At 43.8% G+C, this 18,489-nt stretch overlaps 1 protein-coding gene across 2 annotated transcripts in view; it reads left to right on the forward strand.

Annotated features, from left to right (window-relative positions):
* The window catches only part of LOC124615846 (ribonuclease H2 subunit A), a 55,519-nt gene extending 39,346 nt beyond the window's left edge, over nucleotides 1-16,173 (forward strand). The window contains exon 6 of one of the 2 annotated variants that reach the window (XM_047144011.1): nucleotides 12,917-16,002. In XM_047144011.1, coding sequence (XP_046999967.1) covers nucleotides 12,917-13,049 — 133 coding nt within the window. In that variant the 3' untranslated portion in view covers nucleotides 13,050-16,002. The other variant, XM_047144002.1, reaches the window with a different exon arrangement.
* The last annotated feature ends 2,316 nt before the right edge of the window (nucleotides 16,174-18,489 follow it).

The following is an 18,489-nucleotide window of genomic DNA, read 5'->3' on the forward strand; positions in this document are numbered from 1 at the left end:
CCCGCGGCCTCCATTCTACTTCACAACCGCTGGTAAGTGTAACTTACTGTCAACAGGCTCGCACCTGGCTGTAACTTCTGAGCTCAGAAATATTGCACCAAATCTTAACTTGTTCCTATCTTAAACAGTGGTGCCGCTACATTATTCCCCCTTCAGAAAGACCTGGTCCCCGGATCGACCTCTAACTACTCTTAAAACCCGTTTGAGTCGGTGCGTATTTGACATATTTACTACTACTATTAGTAAACTTAGACATGGTCTATTCCTCTTAAAACACATGATATGAGACAAAGCGTAAAAATTCCGTACTGGATAACCACTCTACTTATTGCTCGATCAACCCCTTACCTACCCGTCTTACGCCCTCGGTATCCAACCCACTGGGATTTGGACTACTGTCGGTTCCCTCTTGGAATTGGCTCTCCGCCTGATGAGAGTGAAAACAGCACACAACAAAGTTAAGGCTGCGATGGCACCTGGCACAGAGGTGCTCCAAACAATCGCTGCTTGTCGTTGCCTTTCCCTACATTGAGCGACAAGCTGCACAAGCTCTTCGGATGATAAGCACTCTCTTGCTCTGAAATGAACTGGTTTACGGATCTCAACAGACCTGACTCCAGAGTTTGATTTATCAAGGTCAGATTCTGCCTTGGTAAAACTTGTAAAGTTGCTTCTCGCCAGTACAGCTGGCTGTGTGACATTCAATTGCATGACTCCTGAAATTGACACTGGCAGATGGAAGGTTGGTCCTACTATGTTACACACACAGTTCCAAAGACTTTTTGAAACCCCCCCCCCCCCGCGCGTTCAGCCACGCTCGTTCCGTCTTACCCATGGCACCACTTCCTGCTTCCGTAGCATCTCATGAGCCTCATGCAATTTCTTATACTCCTCAAATACTCCCTTCAGCATTCCCTTTCCCTCTGCACAGTGCTTAAGCTCTTCAGACACTTCCTCAAGTCGAGCAAAGGGCATAATTTTGAGGGTGTTACCAGCGCATATGGCACAGAAAGTGCGTGAAGGGAGTCCAAAAGTATTTTATTCAGCCATTCGGCTGGCAATCCAATGTGAGGAAATAGAGGTGGCAACGGGGATTCGTGATAGACAAACAGTGTTTACAGCAGGTGTGAAATGTTATGAGTGTGATCATACGGGACATGTGCAGAGACAATGCACCCAATCACCGAGGAATGGAGGAAGGGGTGGAAATCAGCAGCGGGGAGGATGGAGAAGTGGAGTTAGTAGAGGTGGACAATTGTTAAACGACAGAGGGGGCCCAAGACCCAGCTAAGGAAGCTCTGGTACACCAAACTTCAAAGTCCAGTTGTTTATTAACAACTGCGTGACCGTTGCTGCCTGTTGATTTGGCATAGCCACCATCTCCACATACCTCAAAAAATGGTCTATTATTGTCAGAACGAATCTGTTCCCCAATGGTGTTCAACTCAAAGGTCCTAAGACATCAGTTCCCAACATGGAAAATGTACATGTTGCTTCCGGCAATTGTTGTAGCTGTATCCGTTTCCGACTCAGATCTGCTCTCTGCTCTTGACATATTGATCCACATCTACTTTCTTATCTCTCCACCACTCTCTTATTTTTCGCTCTAGCCCCACCATGATCACATAACATGTGATCACGTGCTTCTTTTAAAACCTCATCTCTCAGCTTCGCTGGCACTACTACCCTTGGCCCTAACTTTGTTTTCCTGTGCAGAAGACCGTCCTGTTGGAAAGCATTTGACAAACTGAAAGAAGTGTTAACATCAAGTCCAGTTCTTGTGTTTCCAGTTTTGAAAAGGTATTTGTTCTAGCATATGATGCATCAAATTAAGCATTATGGTGTGTTCTTAGTCAGGAAATTGATTGGAAAGAACATCATGTAGCCTATGCGTCTAGGCAGTTGAATGAAGCAGAGAGGAATTATTCAACAAGAGAGAGGGAGATGCTTCACGTGCTCTATGTAATCACATATTTTAAAAGTTATTTACATGGGTGAAGATTTCGGGTAGTGACAGATCATGCTGCATTGAAGTGGTTGTTAGGGTTGAAGGATTCGTCCACTAGACTCACTAGGTGGGCTGTGAGGCTTAGTGAATTCAACTGTGCACAAGCCTGGGAAGAAGCACGGTAATGCGGATGCACTCAGTAGAAAGGTGGCAATAGTAGAAATCGTAGGTTGTGACCTTGCAGTATGGCAAGAATTACAGGACGCTGTCAGCGATTGTAAGTTTTATCAGACACAGCCACAATTTAATATGTACGACGGTCTGCCAACTAGGACGATAGTACACATTGGGTGATTGCTGCCATTTAAGGGTTGTCCCTATGTGATTCCAGGCATGTAACAGGAAGGAAGAGAGAGTGCAGAGGGATGTTATGAGCAGGGAAAACCAGGAAGATAGAGTACAGCATGATGTGCCATATGCTTTGCGATCCAGAAAGTAGTAGAGTATTTGTAGTTTTTTGTTTTCTTGTTTTATATCATTGGGCTTGCATAGATTAATTAAGTGTTATACTTTCGTACATTGTATGTGTTTTTGAGTATTGTGAGCCTGCTTGGGACAGCAGTCTTTTTGAAGAAGGAGGAAGGGTCATGTGATCCCTGTCCTCAGGTCACTGAATAGGGGGTGTTGGCGGTAATTCACCTCTTCATCATTGGGGTGGACGCCTTGCGGGTGTAGCGCCTGGATGGAGGTGTTCTGTACTCGAGGCAGGAAGATGTGGTGGTGTCAAGATGATGTGGTCACCAGTGGGCATCAAGGTTGTTATGGAATGTATACACTACGTCATATGGAGACAAACTGGTATCAGTATGGACTTTTGCATTGTATGTGCATACAATATGTTTCAAATACTCGTCCCTCTGACGGTGATGAGAATCCACATAAAAACTGAGCATCTTCCTGACTGTTCTGTGTACTCATTCTGTCCTTCCGTTTGCCTGTGGATGCAATGCGCTCGTCCTCAACTTCTTAACGTTCAACAATTTACACAGTTCCTTCATTAAATCTGACATGAAGTTGGTCCCTTGGTCAGTAATTGTTTTCTCCGGTACATATGGAATGTAAGGGAAATGCAGAATGAAGTAAGGAGGCTTCCTGCAACAGAACGATAATTATTCAATAATATTTGCTTACACACAGAACACCAGTCGCCTCATCGCTCTGACCCAACTTGTAAGTATACTCGCTGATTTCTCTTATTCTGTCTGCAACTTTCTCTAACATCTGCCCCTGTCTCTTTGTCATTGCACTCAACCTCTCCATAAAGTGCAAGCACTATTCTGTTTCTTTTACCCCTGCATACACCCCTCTTTCAACTGCTTAAACTGTCCTGCCTTCCTTAAGGCCTGAGAACACCTTACATATGTCTTCACTTCACCCGTTAATCCAATCTTGGCTACATATAACAACTGTTCATCAGACCAGCCATTCGTCACAGCTGAAGTTTCCAAGCCTTCCACAAACAAACGCACATCCTCTGATGTCTTGCCAGAAAATGGAATAATCAAACTCGAGGCAGGTGGATCAATCTCCTGCTGCGGCACCGTAGGCAACAACAACTGATCAGATGTGGTTTCCCATTCACTCCTACATATTAATGCACTTCTCATCTGTGCATTGTTCGCTGTCAATTGTGCTACCTTTTCCAACAAAATCCATACCGCTTCTGGTTCCGACACACCTTCCTTCCCTGACTCTGACGCTGTGTTGCTTTCGTTCCCAGTAAGTCCCATTTCACTTTCGTTCCCAGTTAGTCCCATTTCAATCTATAAAATCCCAGACAAAAAAAAAAAAAAAAAAAAAAAAAAAACATTTAACTACAAAAATCAACTGACTTCCTACAGTTCAGTATCTCATCTTACGTTTTGTGCGATGATGTAATAGGAGGAGGTAAATAAAACATCATACTCAACCCAATACAAAAGTAATTAAATGCCACAAAAAAATCTTACTGCCCCAAACACACTAACATTTACTCTTACAATGCAAAGAAGGAAAATTTCCAGCACTCAAAAAGAAAAATGGGTCAACACTCACCACATTTTGTGACTGTAATGCAGGCGGTGGGCTCGAGTATCATACTGTACAGACAATGCCCGCTATTCTGACACCAAATTTAGCTGTCACTGCCAAATGTAGATGTTGGCGTGCAGTGGAGGACTGTTGGACATGGATGGAAACTGTCAGGATGCGCAGCATCGAAACTCGGCCGTGATCGTCAAGCGTTTTATTATTCCCAGCTACAATGTGGCATTCCTCTCTGTCTGTGTCACCGGGTCCCGCGATGCCGAGGATGCCACTTCGTGTCGGCAAAGCAGCTTGGCGCAGAAGGGCTACCTCAGCGACCCGTGCAACATACTGCCGGCCGTATACAGCCATGATGTTTTGACGATATCAGGATGCGTTGGCAGCCAACTCAGTGGCCCACGTCCCCATTGCCTCAGTGCTGCTTGCTGGGAGACGCACGGCATCCCGGTGCATGCTTCTTTGCCGTCGTGGTTAAGATCACAGGGCCAACAAGCACCTGCAATCTGACAGCCAAATCTGCGGCCCTTGCCTTGGGATGCCTCTGGCGTGTGTTGAGAACCAACAAGACTGCCCGCAGTAGCGTGCCACTGAGTGGCCCGCTGCTAGCTGGCTATGGGCCCTGCACTGGCCTCAGAGGGTCAAACTAGCGACGCGCCGTGGACTGGAACACTGGCGTCCCATTTGTTGCTATGTGTAGCTGGTAGTGTGACACACCCCGCTGTCCAGGAGAGCTGTCACACTTGAATCCCCCTGGTTAGAAAACCGGCACCTATTTATACACGGCTGTGCGCCTCTGTTTTGATAACGCGCCACTACGAGTCATGTACTCATAACCCCTAGGCTGGGCCAGTGGGCCCCTTCTGCCTGTAACTTTCACCATGCAAACCACTGCATTTAATCTTTTCAGTGGATCTATGACCCTATGGCCTATATTATACTTCGCAACCACTGGTAAGCGTAACTTACTGTCAACAGGCCTGCGCCTGGCTGTAAGTTGTGTGTTCAGAAATCTTGCACTGAATCTAAACCTTTTCCTATATTAAACGATGGTACCGCTACGATCACAACAACTCGCTGGCCCACACCACCCCCTCTGTAAAACCATTTTGATGAAAAACGGCATGTCACCGTTTGTCCACCCCTGCTACTAACCGGATCTAGCTCCCTGTGGTTTCTTTCTGTTTCTCAGACTCAAAAGGGATGCGAAAGGAAAGTGTTTTGCCCCTGTGTTGGAGGTAAAACAAAAATTGCTGAAAGGCATAAGTGAATTTAACAACTGTTTGAACAATGGAAGGATCATTTGAAGTAGTGCATTGTGGTCAATGGAGAATACTTTGAAGGTGATCAAAATGTGGTGTAAAAATATTAAGAAATTAAAGGTGTTATGACGAATTTCCCATATTTTTTGGGTACCCCCCTGTATATTCATCTTATTTCATCATGGATATCATGGTGCTGTCATCATTTATATTGATGACTCTACAAACCTGGCTAAGATGGAATGGGCTTCTACATCTCCCACCAGTCATGAAACAACAATTTTGCTGGGGACATATAATGTTCCTATGGTGAAACTCGTAGCCATTAGCAGAGCCCTACATTTTAATAAACAGACCTTCCTCAACCACATTTCAATTTGTAGTGGCTTAATGAGACTTCTCTAGGCTATTCATCGATGTTGTTGTCTCCATGCAGTATCTGCTGTTCATGATCTTCTGACTGTCGTACTACCTGCTCAGTTTTCTTTCTCAGGCTATCTAGTCATAAGGGTATCCTGGGGAACGAGGGTCAACTGTTTGGTTAGAAAGGTGACTACTCTAGCATTTGCTTTGATGTTCCCAGGTGCTGGTAAGACCTCTACTCACATGGTGATGGAACGTCATCTGATGGGCTCTTACCCCATTCGAAAACTTCATGCTGTCAAGGACCCGACAGCTCTACAGCATTCGTCCTCTGGTTCCTACCGGATGAAATCCACTTTATTATGTAACATCTACTTTCGTCATACCAGATGAACCCATAGTTATTTAATGAGCCAGACTCGCATTGTGATGCAGAGCTTTGGACAGTAGCTCACTTCCTGGTGAAGTGAATTTCCTTTTGTCCGCTCACGGCAAGCATAGTCTTGCAGATTCTGTCTCTAATGTTGGTAGATGGTGTATGGTCAGTTAAGCAGTTTTTCATATCTAATGTTTTAGACTGCTATGCTGTTGGTTAGGAGAGGGGGAGGTTGGGGTTTTTCTCATGCAGCATGTTGGCCCAGTTGTTGCTCAACCCTGCCTCCACACACACACACACACACACACACACACACACACACACACACACACACACAGAGAGAGAGAGAGAGAGAGAGAGAGAGAGAGAGAGAGAGAGAGAGAGAGAGAGAGAGGGGGGGGGGGGGGGGGGGGAGGTTTATTCCCATCTTAAACATTTCAACTATATCAGATATGGGTTCAGGCTGTTGTGGGAGGGATGCCTCCCACGAATGTTGAACCCTAGGGGACTCTAGACTACGTCCACACACCTACCCATCTGATTACTTCTCTTGCCTTGTTTTTACTATTGTCAGTGCCGCCAGTGTTCATTAGGTTTTTAGCCTCTTCACTTTCACAATTACAGATCTCTCCATCTGCTAGAAGGAATTGTTTACCCTTTACTGACTTACTTCTGTGTTGGACCCATAGGGGTTCAGGTTTGGGAAAGCTATCTCTCACCACAGATGATCCCTTGATTAATCGTTATCTCCCTTCTGGATGACAGCCCGGCCTGGCCCATATACCATCATTGCTGTGCAGTTATTTCTTACCTCTGGTACTAGTATTGCTTTCAGTGTCTCTGTTTTCTCTCTTCTAAATCCTATCACGATAGTTCAGATTTTCTGCCTGATGTGACTGTGTCCAGATAAACCACAAAATGAACAAGGGACTGATAACCTTGCTCTTTGGTCCCTTAACCAAAAAAACAATTCAGTTTTTTTTTTAACTTGGGACCCATAAAAACAAAATTTTTGGTCCATGTTACCACTTAAACACTCTATAGGCATTCAATCCCTATTTGATGCTGATTTATTCTAAGGTGGGGGATAATTGATCTGAGTGTTGTAGAAGAGGAATTTCACTGTTGGGAGTGAGGATAAAGGTAACTGGTCAGGTGATTTGTTTTCAGACAGTGTTGTTGGGATGTGTTGCAGAAGTTAGTGGTGGTTGTGTGGGATTTGTTGTCAGGGCCATATTATTTTCCTGTGGGGAATTTAATGTTTGATTTAGAAAGGTTGTCAGGAATTTCTTTACAGTTTGAGTTCGTGGTGAATAAACTTGAGGTCGGTTAAGCAGGTGCACCAGTCTGAAAAAGTGAACACTAATAACTCTCTTTACATGAGTGCCTCATGACAGAATGGGCAGATAATGGCAGAAATTTAGTCATTTGTGTATCAAAACAATAGTCCTCTCATTTTACAGTGTTTACAGTTTGTTATGCAGTTGTTTTTTGAGAGTCAATGTAACTTTGCTATTATGCATTCATGTTTTGTGTGCTGTTCTAACCTCTAACAGAAACATAGGTCGATAGCACATAATGAGAAACATCAGGTCTGAGAGACATGAATTTGCCTCCATCATATTTTTTCCTAGGTTTCATTTTAAAAATTTGTTTGTGTGTTTAAGGTAATATTTTTGTTAATTTTCCTATGAAACATCGGACTGAGTATTATTTAAGTTCTGCTCATTCAAAATTAACTATGGTTTTTATAAACAGTTGCAATATTAGTCTTCAGTAACAATGAAGCACAATATTTGTATAGTAACCAACAAAAATTTCTGGTGTAGATTTATGAGCACATGCTGAAGCATTATTCATGACGCATCTTCTAAAATATACCACAAAAAAAGCAGTTATATAAAATTACATGTAATACGAAACATACAGTCTAACAGACTGAGCCATTTCATTCCTAATATGAAACACTCAGTCAGATAGATCTGTGCGTTTCGTAAAATTACATACATACCTGACATAGCGGCACCACTGCTTAAGATGGGAAAAGGTTAGGTTTGGTGCAATATTTCTGACCGCCCAAGTTACAGACAGGCACTGGTCTGTTGACAGTAAGTTACACTACCATCAGTTGCAAAGTGGAATGGAGGCCTGCTGAAAAGAGTAAACACAGCGGTTTGCATGGCGCAAGTTACAGGCGGAAGGTGGCCAACTGGCCTACCTAGGTGTTATGAGTACATGACTCGGAGCGGCGTGTTAGCAAAACAGAGGCACACAGCTGCGTATAAATAGGCGCATTCACTAACAAGGCATTCAAGTTTGACAGCACTCCTGGACAGCGAGGCGTGTCACACCACCAGCTACATCCAGCAGCAGATGCTGAGGCCAACGCGGGGTCCACAGCTAGCCAGCAGTGGGTCATTCCATGGCTCGCTACTGCGAGCAGTCTTGTTGTCTCCCAACACACGCCAGAGGCATCCTGAGGCAAGGGCCACAGATTGAGACGCTGGATCGTGGGTGCTTGTTGTTGCGTGGTTCTTAGCCACACCGGCGACGAAGCACGCCGGGGGCTGCATTGCAGCACTGAAGCAACAGGGGCGAAGAGCACCGAGTTGATTGCAGACGCCTCCTGACGTCATCACAACTCCGCGCCCATACAAGACCGACACACAGCAGTGCGCTGCATAGGTTGCTGAAGCAGCCATTCCGCGCCTAGCAGTTTCGCAGACAACAAAGTGGTGTCCTCAGCATTGCGGGAGCTGGTGTCGCAAACTGAGAGGAACCGTGGCACTGTAGCTGGAAATAATAAATCACTTGGGAAACTTGGACGAGTTTTAATACCGTGCATCCTGACAGTTTCCTCCTCGTCCAACATCCCCTCTACATTTGGTGTCAGAATAGCAGGCGTCGTCTGTACAGTACAACGTTTGAGCCCACCACCTGCATTACAGTCACAATATATGGTGAGTATTGACCAATTTTTCTTTTTGAGTGTTGAGTGTTACGACATTTTCTTTCTTTGCGTTGTCAGAGTAAGTGTTAGTGTGTTTGGGGCAGTAAGATTTTTTTGTGGCATTTAATTACGTTTGTGTATGATGTTTTATTTATCTCCTCCTATTACATCATCGCACAAAATGTAAGATGAGATGCTGAGCTGTAGGAAGTCAGTTGATTTTTGTAGTTAAATGTTTTGTTTCTCTGGGATTTTATAGATTGAAATGGGACTAACTGGGAACGAAAGCAACACAGTGTCAGAGTCAGGGAAGGAAGGTGTGTCGGAACCAGAAGCGGTATGGATTTTGTTGGAAAAGGTAGCACAATTGACAGCAAACAATGCACAGATGAGAAGTGAATTAATACGTAGGAGTGAATGGGAAACCACATCTGATCAGTCGTTGTTGCCTAGGGTGCCGCAGCAGGAGATTGATCCACCTGCCTCGAGTTTGATTATTCCATTTTCTGGCAAGGCATCTGAGGATGTGTGTTTGTTTGTTGAGGACTTGGAAACTTCAGCTGTGATGAATGGTTGGTCTGATGAACAGTTGTTACTTGTAGCTAAGATTAGATTAACGGGTGAAGTGAAGACATATGTAAGGTGTTCTCAGGCCTTAAGGAAGGCAGGACAGTTTAAGCAGTTGAAGGAGGGGCGTTTACAGATACAAGAAACAGAATAGCACTCAGTACTTCAGGGAGAGGTTGAGTACGACGACGAAGAGGTAGGGGGAGATAGTAGAGAAATTTGCGGACAAGATAAGAGAAATTAACAAGTATACTTACAAGTTGGGTCAGAGCGATGAGGCGAATGGTGTTACGTTGCAAGAGACCGAGCAAAGGGCACTTGATTTATTTTTGAGGGGGTTACCAGCGCATATGTCACAGAAAGTGCGTGAAGGCACTCCAAAAGATTTGTATTCAGCCATTCAGCTGGCAATCCAATATGAGGAAATAGACGTGGCAGTGGGGGTTCGTGATAACCAGTGTTTACAGTAGGTGTGAAATGTTATGAGTGTAGTCGTACGGGACATGTCAAGGTCAATGTACCCAGTTGCCGAGGAATAAAGGAAGGAGTGGAAATCAGCAGTGTGGAGGATGGAGATGTGGAATAATGTAGAGATGGAGAATTGTTAAACGGCAGAGGGGGCCCAAGAAACACCTAAGGTAGCTCCTGTTTAATTTCAATGCTACAAATACATATGCAGAGGTTTAATGTTCAATGGTAGGATCCATAGGAACTAAAAAGTTTAATATTTTGTAGGACACAGGGGCACAAGTGTCTGTGGCTACTAAGAGTTTAATGGGTCAAAGGAAGTTAGACCCATCACGTTATAGGTTGCACCTTTGGGGTCAGTGTCAGTTGACTTTCATTTAGGGAAAGTCCGATTTGATGCATGCTTGGAGGTAGTACCATGGGTAAGCGAGGGCTAGGACATGATCCTAGTAGTAGATTTCTTGCATCAACATCATTCCAAAATTGACCATTCACAACAAACTGTGGAACTTGGTGGAATGTTATTTCTGCTATGGGAAACTATTGTCAGTGCAGAGCTGTCGCGAAGGGTGTTCAGCGTAATGAGCAAACCAATTGAACCACATACATTAGCATTAAGGCTTAAATTGCACGAGTGTTTGTCTAGTGGCACTGGGAAGTCGCTTTGGGTAAGTGTGGAGTCAAATCTACCTGTGGGTACGGTATGTGTTATTGAACCATTGGAGGATAATGAATTTTTGGATCCATTATGTTCTTTTGTGGAACATAGTACTGTACACATACAAGAGGGAAACGACGGGCGAGTAGTCCCCATGAACATGGATAATTGAAGTGCTGTAGATGTGAATTTGAGAAAATTTGGATTTACCAGATGACGAAGACTGGTGTTCGAGAGGTAGGCGTAGCGATCAACCATTAACTGCTGATAGAACTGCATTGCGTAACAAAGTTAAGCATTTGAAACCAGGAGAAAAAGAGCATATGGAAGAATTGTGGGAATTTAAGGATTTGTTTTTTCTGCGAGGGCCGTTACCAGCAACTACATTAGTTCAACATAGAATGCCAACAGGAAACAAGGCACCTGTTTACCGTAAACCATACAGCATAGCGAGGTACTTTCAGCCGATTGTGGAGGATTTCGTTGATCAGCAGCTTGCGGACAGTATTATAGAGCATAGAAATAGTTGCTGGGGAGCGGCCATTGTCGTTGTGCCTAAAAAATCTATGGATGGAACTAAGAAATACAGGTTCTGTTGTGACTACCAATACGTCAATAATAAGACAGTAATGAATGCATAACCCATTCCATACATATTGGAGACTTTGGATCACTTAGGACAGTGCCAGTACTTTTGTACGAAGGATTTGACAAGTGGTGGTCATCAGTTAGATATGGCTCCAGAGGATCGTCCAAAAACTGCTTTCTCTACTCCTGAAGGCCATTACCAGTACATCAGAATGCTATTTGGTTTGAAAAATGCTCCAGCAACATTTCAGAGGTTGCTAGACAGTGTGTTGAGGGGTTTGCAACCATGGCAGTGTCTTGTCTATATGGATAACATTATAGCGATTAAGAGCAGCTCGTTTGACGTTGAGCCTGGAGAAGTGAAATATTTAGGTCATATCATCAGTAAGGATGGAGTGCGAACAGATCTGAGGTTGGTACAGGCTGTAATGGATTTTTGGGAGCCGAAAACAGTTAAGGAAGTGCAATCATTCATCGGAATTTGCAATTTCTATCGAAAGTTTGTGAAGGGTTTTGCAGATTAAGCACAGCCATCGACCCGATTGTTACGGAAGGGTGTGAAATTTGAGTGGACAGAAGAGTGTTGGAAAGCATTTGACAAACTGAAAGAAGTGTTAACATCAAGTCCAGTTCTTGTGTTTCCACTTTTGAAAAGGTATTTATTCTAGCATGTGATGCATCAAATTAAGCATTACGGTGTGTTCTTAGTCAGGAAATTGATGGGAAAGTACATCATGTAGCCTATGCGTCTAGGCAGTTGAATGCAGCAGAGAGGAATTCCTCAACAACAGAGAGGGAGATGCTTAGCGTAATCTACGGTATGGAATCACATATTGTAAATGTTATTTATATGGGTGAAGATTTCGGGTAGTGACAGATCATGCTGCATTGAAGTGGTTGTTAGGGTTGAAGGACCCGTCCACTAGACAAGCTAGGTGGGCAGTGAGACTTAGTGAATTCGACTACGAGGAGGTGCAGAAGCCTGGGAAGAAGCACGGTAATGCAGATGCACTGAGTAGAAAGGTGGCAATAGTAGAAGTCATAGGTTGTGACCTAGCAGTATGGCAAGAATTACAGGATGCCGATAACGGTTGTAAAGTGTATCGGACACAGTCACAATTTAATATGTACGACGGTCTTCTGCACAGGGAAACAAAGTCAGGGCCAAGGGTAATAGTGCCAGCGAAGCTGAGAAATAAGGTTTTAAAAGAAGTACATTATCACGTGGCATGTGGTCATGGTGGGAGTAGAGCGACGAATAGGAGAGTTGGGGAAAGGTATTGGTGGAGAGACAGGAAAGATGTGGATCAGTGTGTCAAGACTTGTATACCATGTGTGCAGAGAGCAGATTTGAGTCAGAAACAGGTGCTGCTGCAATGATTGCGAGAAGCAACATCTAATTTTTCTATGTTGGGAATTGATGTCTTAGGACCTTTGTCGAACACCATCAGGGAACAGATTGGTTCAGCACAGGGAAAACTAAGAAGATACAGTACAGCATGATGTACCGTATGCTTTGTGATCCAGAAAGTAGTAGAGTATTTGTAGTTTTTTGTTTTCATGTTTTGTATCATTGGGTTTGTGTAGATTAATTAGAAATTGTATTTTCATATGTTGTATGTGTTTTTGAGTATTCTGAGCCTGCTGGGGACAGCTGTCTTTTTGAGGGAGTGTTGGCGGTAATTCATCTCTTCATCATCGGGGTGGACGCCTTGCGGGTTCAGCACCCGGATGGAGGTATGCTGTACTCGAGGCAGGAAGATGTGGTGGTGTCAAGTCACCAGTGAGCATTAAGGTTGGTATGGAATGTATGGGAAATGCGGAATGAAGTAAGGAGGCTTGAGGAAGTGTTTGAAGAGCTTAGGCAATGTGCAGAGGGCAAGGGAATGCTGAAGGAAGTAGCCAGGGAGTATAAGAAATTGCATGAGGCTTATGAGACACTACGGAAGCAGGTAGGGTGGATGGAGGAAGCGGTGCCACGGGTAAGATGGAAACAAGGGTGGCTGAACGCAGGGGGGAAAATATTGAAAACAGTCTTCGGAATCACGGACAAAAGTGATATAAAGGAGATGAACAACATGGTGGAAACAGTGACGCAACTTGAAGAGGGGAATAGAGCAGCGGAAGCATGGCACGCAACCCGGATTGGGAAATTGGAGGGGGAAGTCCTGAATAACACACGATTGCTCCGTTCATTAGCAGGGCAGGTAGTGGAATATGTTAAGGCGTCAGAAGATGTAATAAATTGTAACCTGGGAACCTTACAGGTGTGTCTGGAAGCCCTAGATTTCCAGGTGGTGTTAACTAGACTTCTGCAGGGGGTTGCTGACAGTGTGTGGGATGTAAAGGGTATGATAACAAATCTGCAAGAAGCACTGCATCACACTTTGCGAGGCCAGATAAGTACTGATTTGTCACCGCCAGACCAATATTTATGCGGGTTGCGCAAGGCACAGAGGGAACTACCGTCAGGGTTTATATTTTGATTCAATTCCCAGTTATGGAGTAAAATGCAAGGTTTCAATGTCACACGGTCCACCCGTGTCCAGTGAAGTGGGGAGTGTTGAGCAAGTTTGTAGAAGTAAAAACTGAGGATGTATTGCTGATCTCGGTAGTTAACAGCCAGTACGCCAAGATGACAAGGGAGGAATTGTGGAGCTGCCACAGAGGGAAGGTAATGTATGTCCAGCCAGGGTGATAAGCACCAATCCAGAGACATGCACGGTGCAGTTATTTTTAGCCAGGAGGGAAGAAATAGACTGTCCAAGGGACATCATGGAGCTAAAATTGAGCTTGCAATGGGTCGGGATGCATAGGATCTTCTCCACCTACAAAAAATTAATAGTAGTAGCAAGTTGTTTTGAGCAGGGAGAATTTGCTGAAGCGAAATGTATAGAGCTCGAGGGGAGCGGAATTTTAATCAATGGAACTAAGTGTAACATAATAGGATCAACCTTCCATCTGCCAGCGTCAATTTCAGGAGTCACGCAATTGAATGTTACACAGCCACAGCTGTACTGGCCACAAGCAACTTTACGAGTTTAGCCAAGGCAGAATCTGACCTTGTTAAATCAAACCCTAGAGTCAGGTCTGTTGAGATCCATGAACCAGTTCATTTCAGAGCAAGAGGAGTGCATATCAGCCAAACAGCTTGTGCAACATGTCGCTCAATATAGATAAAGGCAACGACAAGTAGCGATCATTTTGAGCACCTCTTTGCCAAGTGCCATCACAGCCTTAATTCTGTTGAGTGTGTTTTTCATTCTAATCGGGAGGAGACCCAATTCTAAGAGGGAACCGACGGTAGTCCAAATCCCAGTGGATTGGATACTGAGGGCGTAAGATGGGTAGGTAAGAGGTTGATCGAGCATTAAGTAGAGTGGTTATCCAGTAAGGAATTTTTACGTTTTGTCTCATGTCATGTGCTTCAAGAGGACTAGACTACATCTAAGTCTTGTAATAGTAGTAGTAAATATAAGTTCGTGCCAACTCAAACAAGTTTAAGACTAGTTAGAGGTCGACATGGGGACCATGTCTTTCCGAAGGGGGGAATAATGTAGCGGCACCACTGTTTAAGATAGGAAAGAGTTTAGACTTGGTGCAATATTTCTGAGCTCACAAGTTACAGCCAGGTGCGAGCCTGTTGGCAGTAAGTTACGCTTACCAGTGGTTGTGAAGTAAAATGGAAGCCACAGGGGCCGTAGACCCTCTGAAAAGAGTAAACCCAATGGTTTGCATGGTGCAAGTTACAGGCAGAAGGGGCCCACTGGCCTACCTAGGTGTTGAGTACATGACTTGGAGCAGCGCGTTATCGAAACAGAGGTGCACAGCCGCGTATAAATAGGTGCCGGTTCACTAACAAGGCTTTCAAGTGTGACAGCTCTCCTGGACGGTGGGGCGTGTCACACCACCGGCTACACACAGCAGCAGATGAGGTACCAGCATTCCAGTCCACGGCAGGTCGCTGGTTCAACCATCTGAGGCCAACACGGGGTCCGCATCCAGCCAGTGGCAGGCCATGCCACGGCTCACTACTGTGGGCAGTGTTATTGGCTCCCGACAAATGCTGGAGGCATCCCGAGGCGAGAGCCGCAGATTCAGATGCTGGATCTCAGGCGCTTGTTGTCACCGTGATCTTAGCCACACCGGCAAGGAAGCACGCCGGGGCCGCATTGCAGCTCCTAACAGGCAGAGCTGAAGCTACTGCGGCGAAGACCACCGAGTCGACTGCAGACGCCTCCTGACGTTGTCACAACTCCGTGGCTGTACAAGGCCGACACATAGCAGTGCGCTGCACGGGTCGCTGAGGCAGCCATTGCATGCCAAACCATTTCGCAGACAGCGAAGTGGTGTCCTCAGCATTGCGGGAGCCGGTGACGCAGACCGAGAGGAATGGGGGCACTGTAGCTATAAAAAATAAATCACTTGGTAAACTCGAATGAGTTTTAATACCACACACCCTGACAGTTTCTATCCTCGTCCAACATACATGTACACTGACGATGAGAAGCCACAAACTGAACTGCAATGCTTTTGCTACGTTCTGCCAATGAGAGGAAAGCATGGAGGGGGTAGCAGCAAACAGAACAGTATTGCCAATGACATATTAAGAACCCTAAAGGTCTCTCAGACCGATAATTTGGTTCAGGGTTTAATGCTGCATCAAATTTTATTTGTCATCAGAATGTACTATGTTTTACTTCCAGTGTATTCTTTGACATTGCAAATAACTGAGAATAAATTTTAATTATAGGGAAGAAGAAGATGACGATGCTGAAGCAGACAAATCAAATACAAGCATTACTTCATTTTTCCAAGTTGAGAAGAAAAAGAAGAGATCTAAACATCCATTTTTTGTACATAGAAAACTCTCAAATCTTGAAACGATGTGATTAAAAGTGTATCACACAAGTATCTTGTTTCTCCTTGATTCCCAAAACTGTATGTGTGAAGGTGGAGACAGCTGCTAACAGGGAGGAAACTTTCTCTGAAAAATTAGGCACTGACACAGGGAACTAAATCTGGATTATGTACACTCAAGAGCCAAAACATTATGACCACTGCCCACTGCAAGATAGAATGACACCTGACAGCATAACAAACATGTGACTCATTAAGGATAGTGTATAAGTAGAGGAGATATGACTGTGAAATCATTCTACAATGGAACTTTGATTGTACACAATAAACTCGTATCTCTTGTGAAAAACCTCTAAGATCAATGCTAAAAATTCCTCAATTTGATGTGTCTTCCTATTAAGGTTTACCTCAGCTGTAGTTTCTTACTCAATGTCTCACTTTACTGTATACAGTTTTCTTCCTAATGACATTTGATGTGACTGAACGAGGTGTAAGTGGCACAAAAGACAGACAGTTTGACCGCAAGTGGTAGCAGAGTCAAGGGAATATTTTTGGCTGTTGCTGTGAGGGGAGACATGAGAGAAAATGCTGATGTAGTTGACCAACATACCCAATACAACTTGCAATGTTTAGCTTCACTGCACAATTATGATAAAATTGCTGCTAGGTCATGGCAGCAATTGAATAACAATTTTAGCCAGTACGTGACAATGGGGCCTTTTCCATGAGCCACATTGTCAACATTTTAAATTCAAACACTGAGTCTTGAAGAATGTGTTTGGTCAGAATCAAGTAAACGTGACCATTTCTGGTTAGTGAGCTCTCATTGGTTGGCGACGTGTTAGGTCACCCAAAAGCCAGCACAGTAATCACACCACACAAATCCAGTTTAAACGAGCAGCTAACTAGTCAAAATCGACTACTTGAAGTGTGTGCACCTTTCATACGTACATGTAAACCAGTGAGCAACCACGACTCGAGTGTGTCTGACATCAATGATCTATAGATTGTGCCAAGTTTGGTGCAAGCTGCACTTGCACAGAGACAATGGACTATGGCAGCATCTGCTAACATTGGAAGTCACAATCTATTCTGGTAGAGTTCACTCATATTATAGAAATAGATTTTGTGATATTGTCTTCGTAATCTGTATTGTGTTGTTAGCTTTGTTTCCATGGCACACTGAAATACAAGAGACTAAATATCTGAAAGCAAAAAGTATGTATGTTCTACAGAGAAAGAACCTACATTGCATATAGATAAGAATGTAAATAGGGAAATCGACACTTTTGAAGTATATATTTTCTTGAGCGAATAAATGTATACGTTGTGAAATGTTTGGATGACACTTTAGCTATTCTTTCAGTTCTCAGGACACAAACAACTTACCTCAAGAGCTTTGACAAGAACTTCCACTATGGATTCTGCTTCGGTCATTAATAAACTCTGTTGACACTGCTTTTTCCTACATTTTGTTGCTATATTTAGATTTTTCCTTAAAAAGGATAATTCTTTGTAACCTCACTTTCGCCGTTCAGATGGGAAACTTCACAGCAGACAGCTGTCACATCCACAATTCTGGTTCTGACACATAAACAAAAATGACCACTCAAAACAGACTTGACTTGATACAGAAATAAAACAGCAGAGGCACTGCAGTACATGCACTTGTTTCAAGTAGTCAAATGAGACAAGAAAGACTATTGTATAAAAGGGGATTTTAACACATACAAAATGATCTTGCCTGCTGCTACCCTAAACTTTACTGTGTTTGCATCACTAGAGTATGCTGCACTGCCATTTCCAACAGAAGGAAACCACACACTCCCACATGTTGAATTCCAATGCCTTTCACCATAGTTCAGTTTAATTAATCATTTTCATCAATGTTTGCTTTTTTTTCTGGGTGAGCACAAGGGAAAGGTCTCTCAAAGACATGTGTTTTTATGCATGATTTGCAGTCGTAGTATGTCAAAAATAGCTAGATTACCTTCTACACAGATACCAACTTCAATTTTTTAACACATCTGTGATTTTATAACAATGAAAATAATCCATTATCATAATATAATGTAAATTGATAGATAAAAAAAATCTACTCGCCAAATGATGGCAGGGTTTAACTTTTACGAGATTTTGGAGCCAGTGGCTCCTTCTGGCCGAAGAATTGAAGCTTTAAGCTCTCAGGTTTTCAAATCTTGTCTGGTGCAGTCCCCTACAATCACCCCGTCTGGTAAATCTCCCTTGACCTGAGGTTCTAGGTGACTTTTCTGAACTGTACCCCTTTCTCTAAACCTCTCCAGTGCTTTTCCTTCACTCCTTCCTTCCCCTTCAACTCTTTTGCCAGCAGAAGGAGCCACTGGCTAT

The sequence above is a fragment of the Schistocerca americana genome, chromosome 1 (genome assembly GCF_021461395.2).
Source record: "Schistocerca americana isolate TAMUIC-IGC-003095 chromosome 1, iqSchAmer2.1, whole genome shotgun sequence".
Classification (NCBI taxonomy): domain Eukaryota; kingdom Metazoa; phylum Arthropoda; class Insecta; order Orthoptera; family Acrididae; genus Schistocerca; species Schistocerca americana.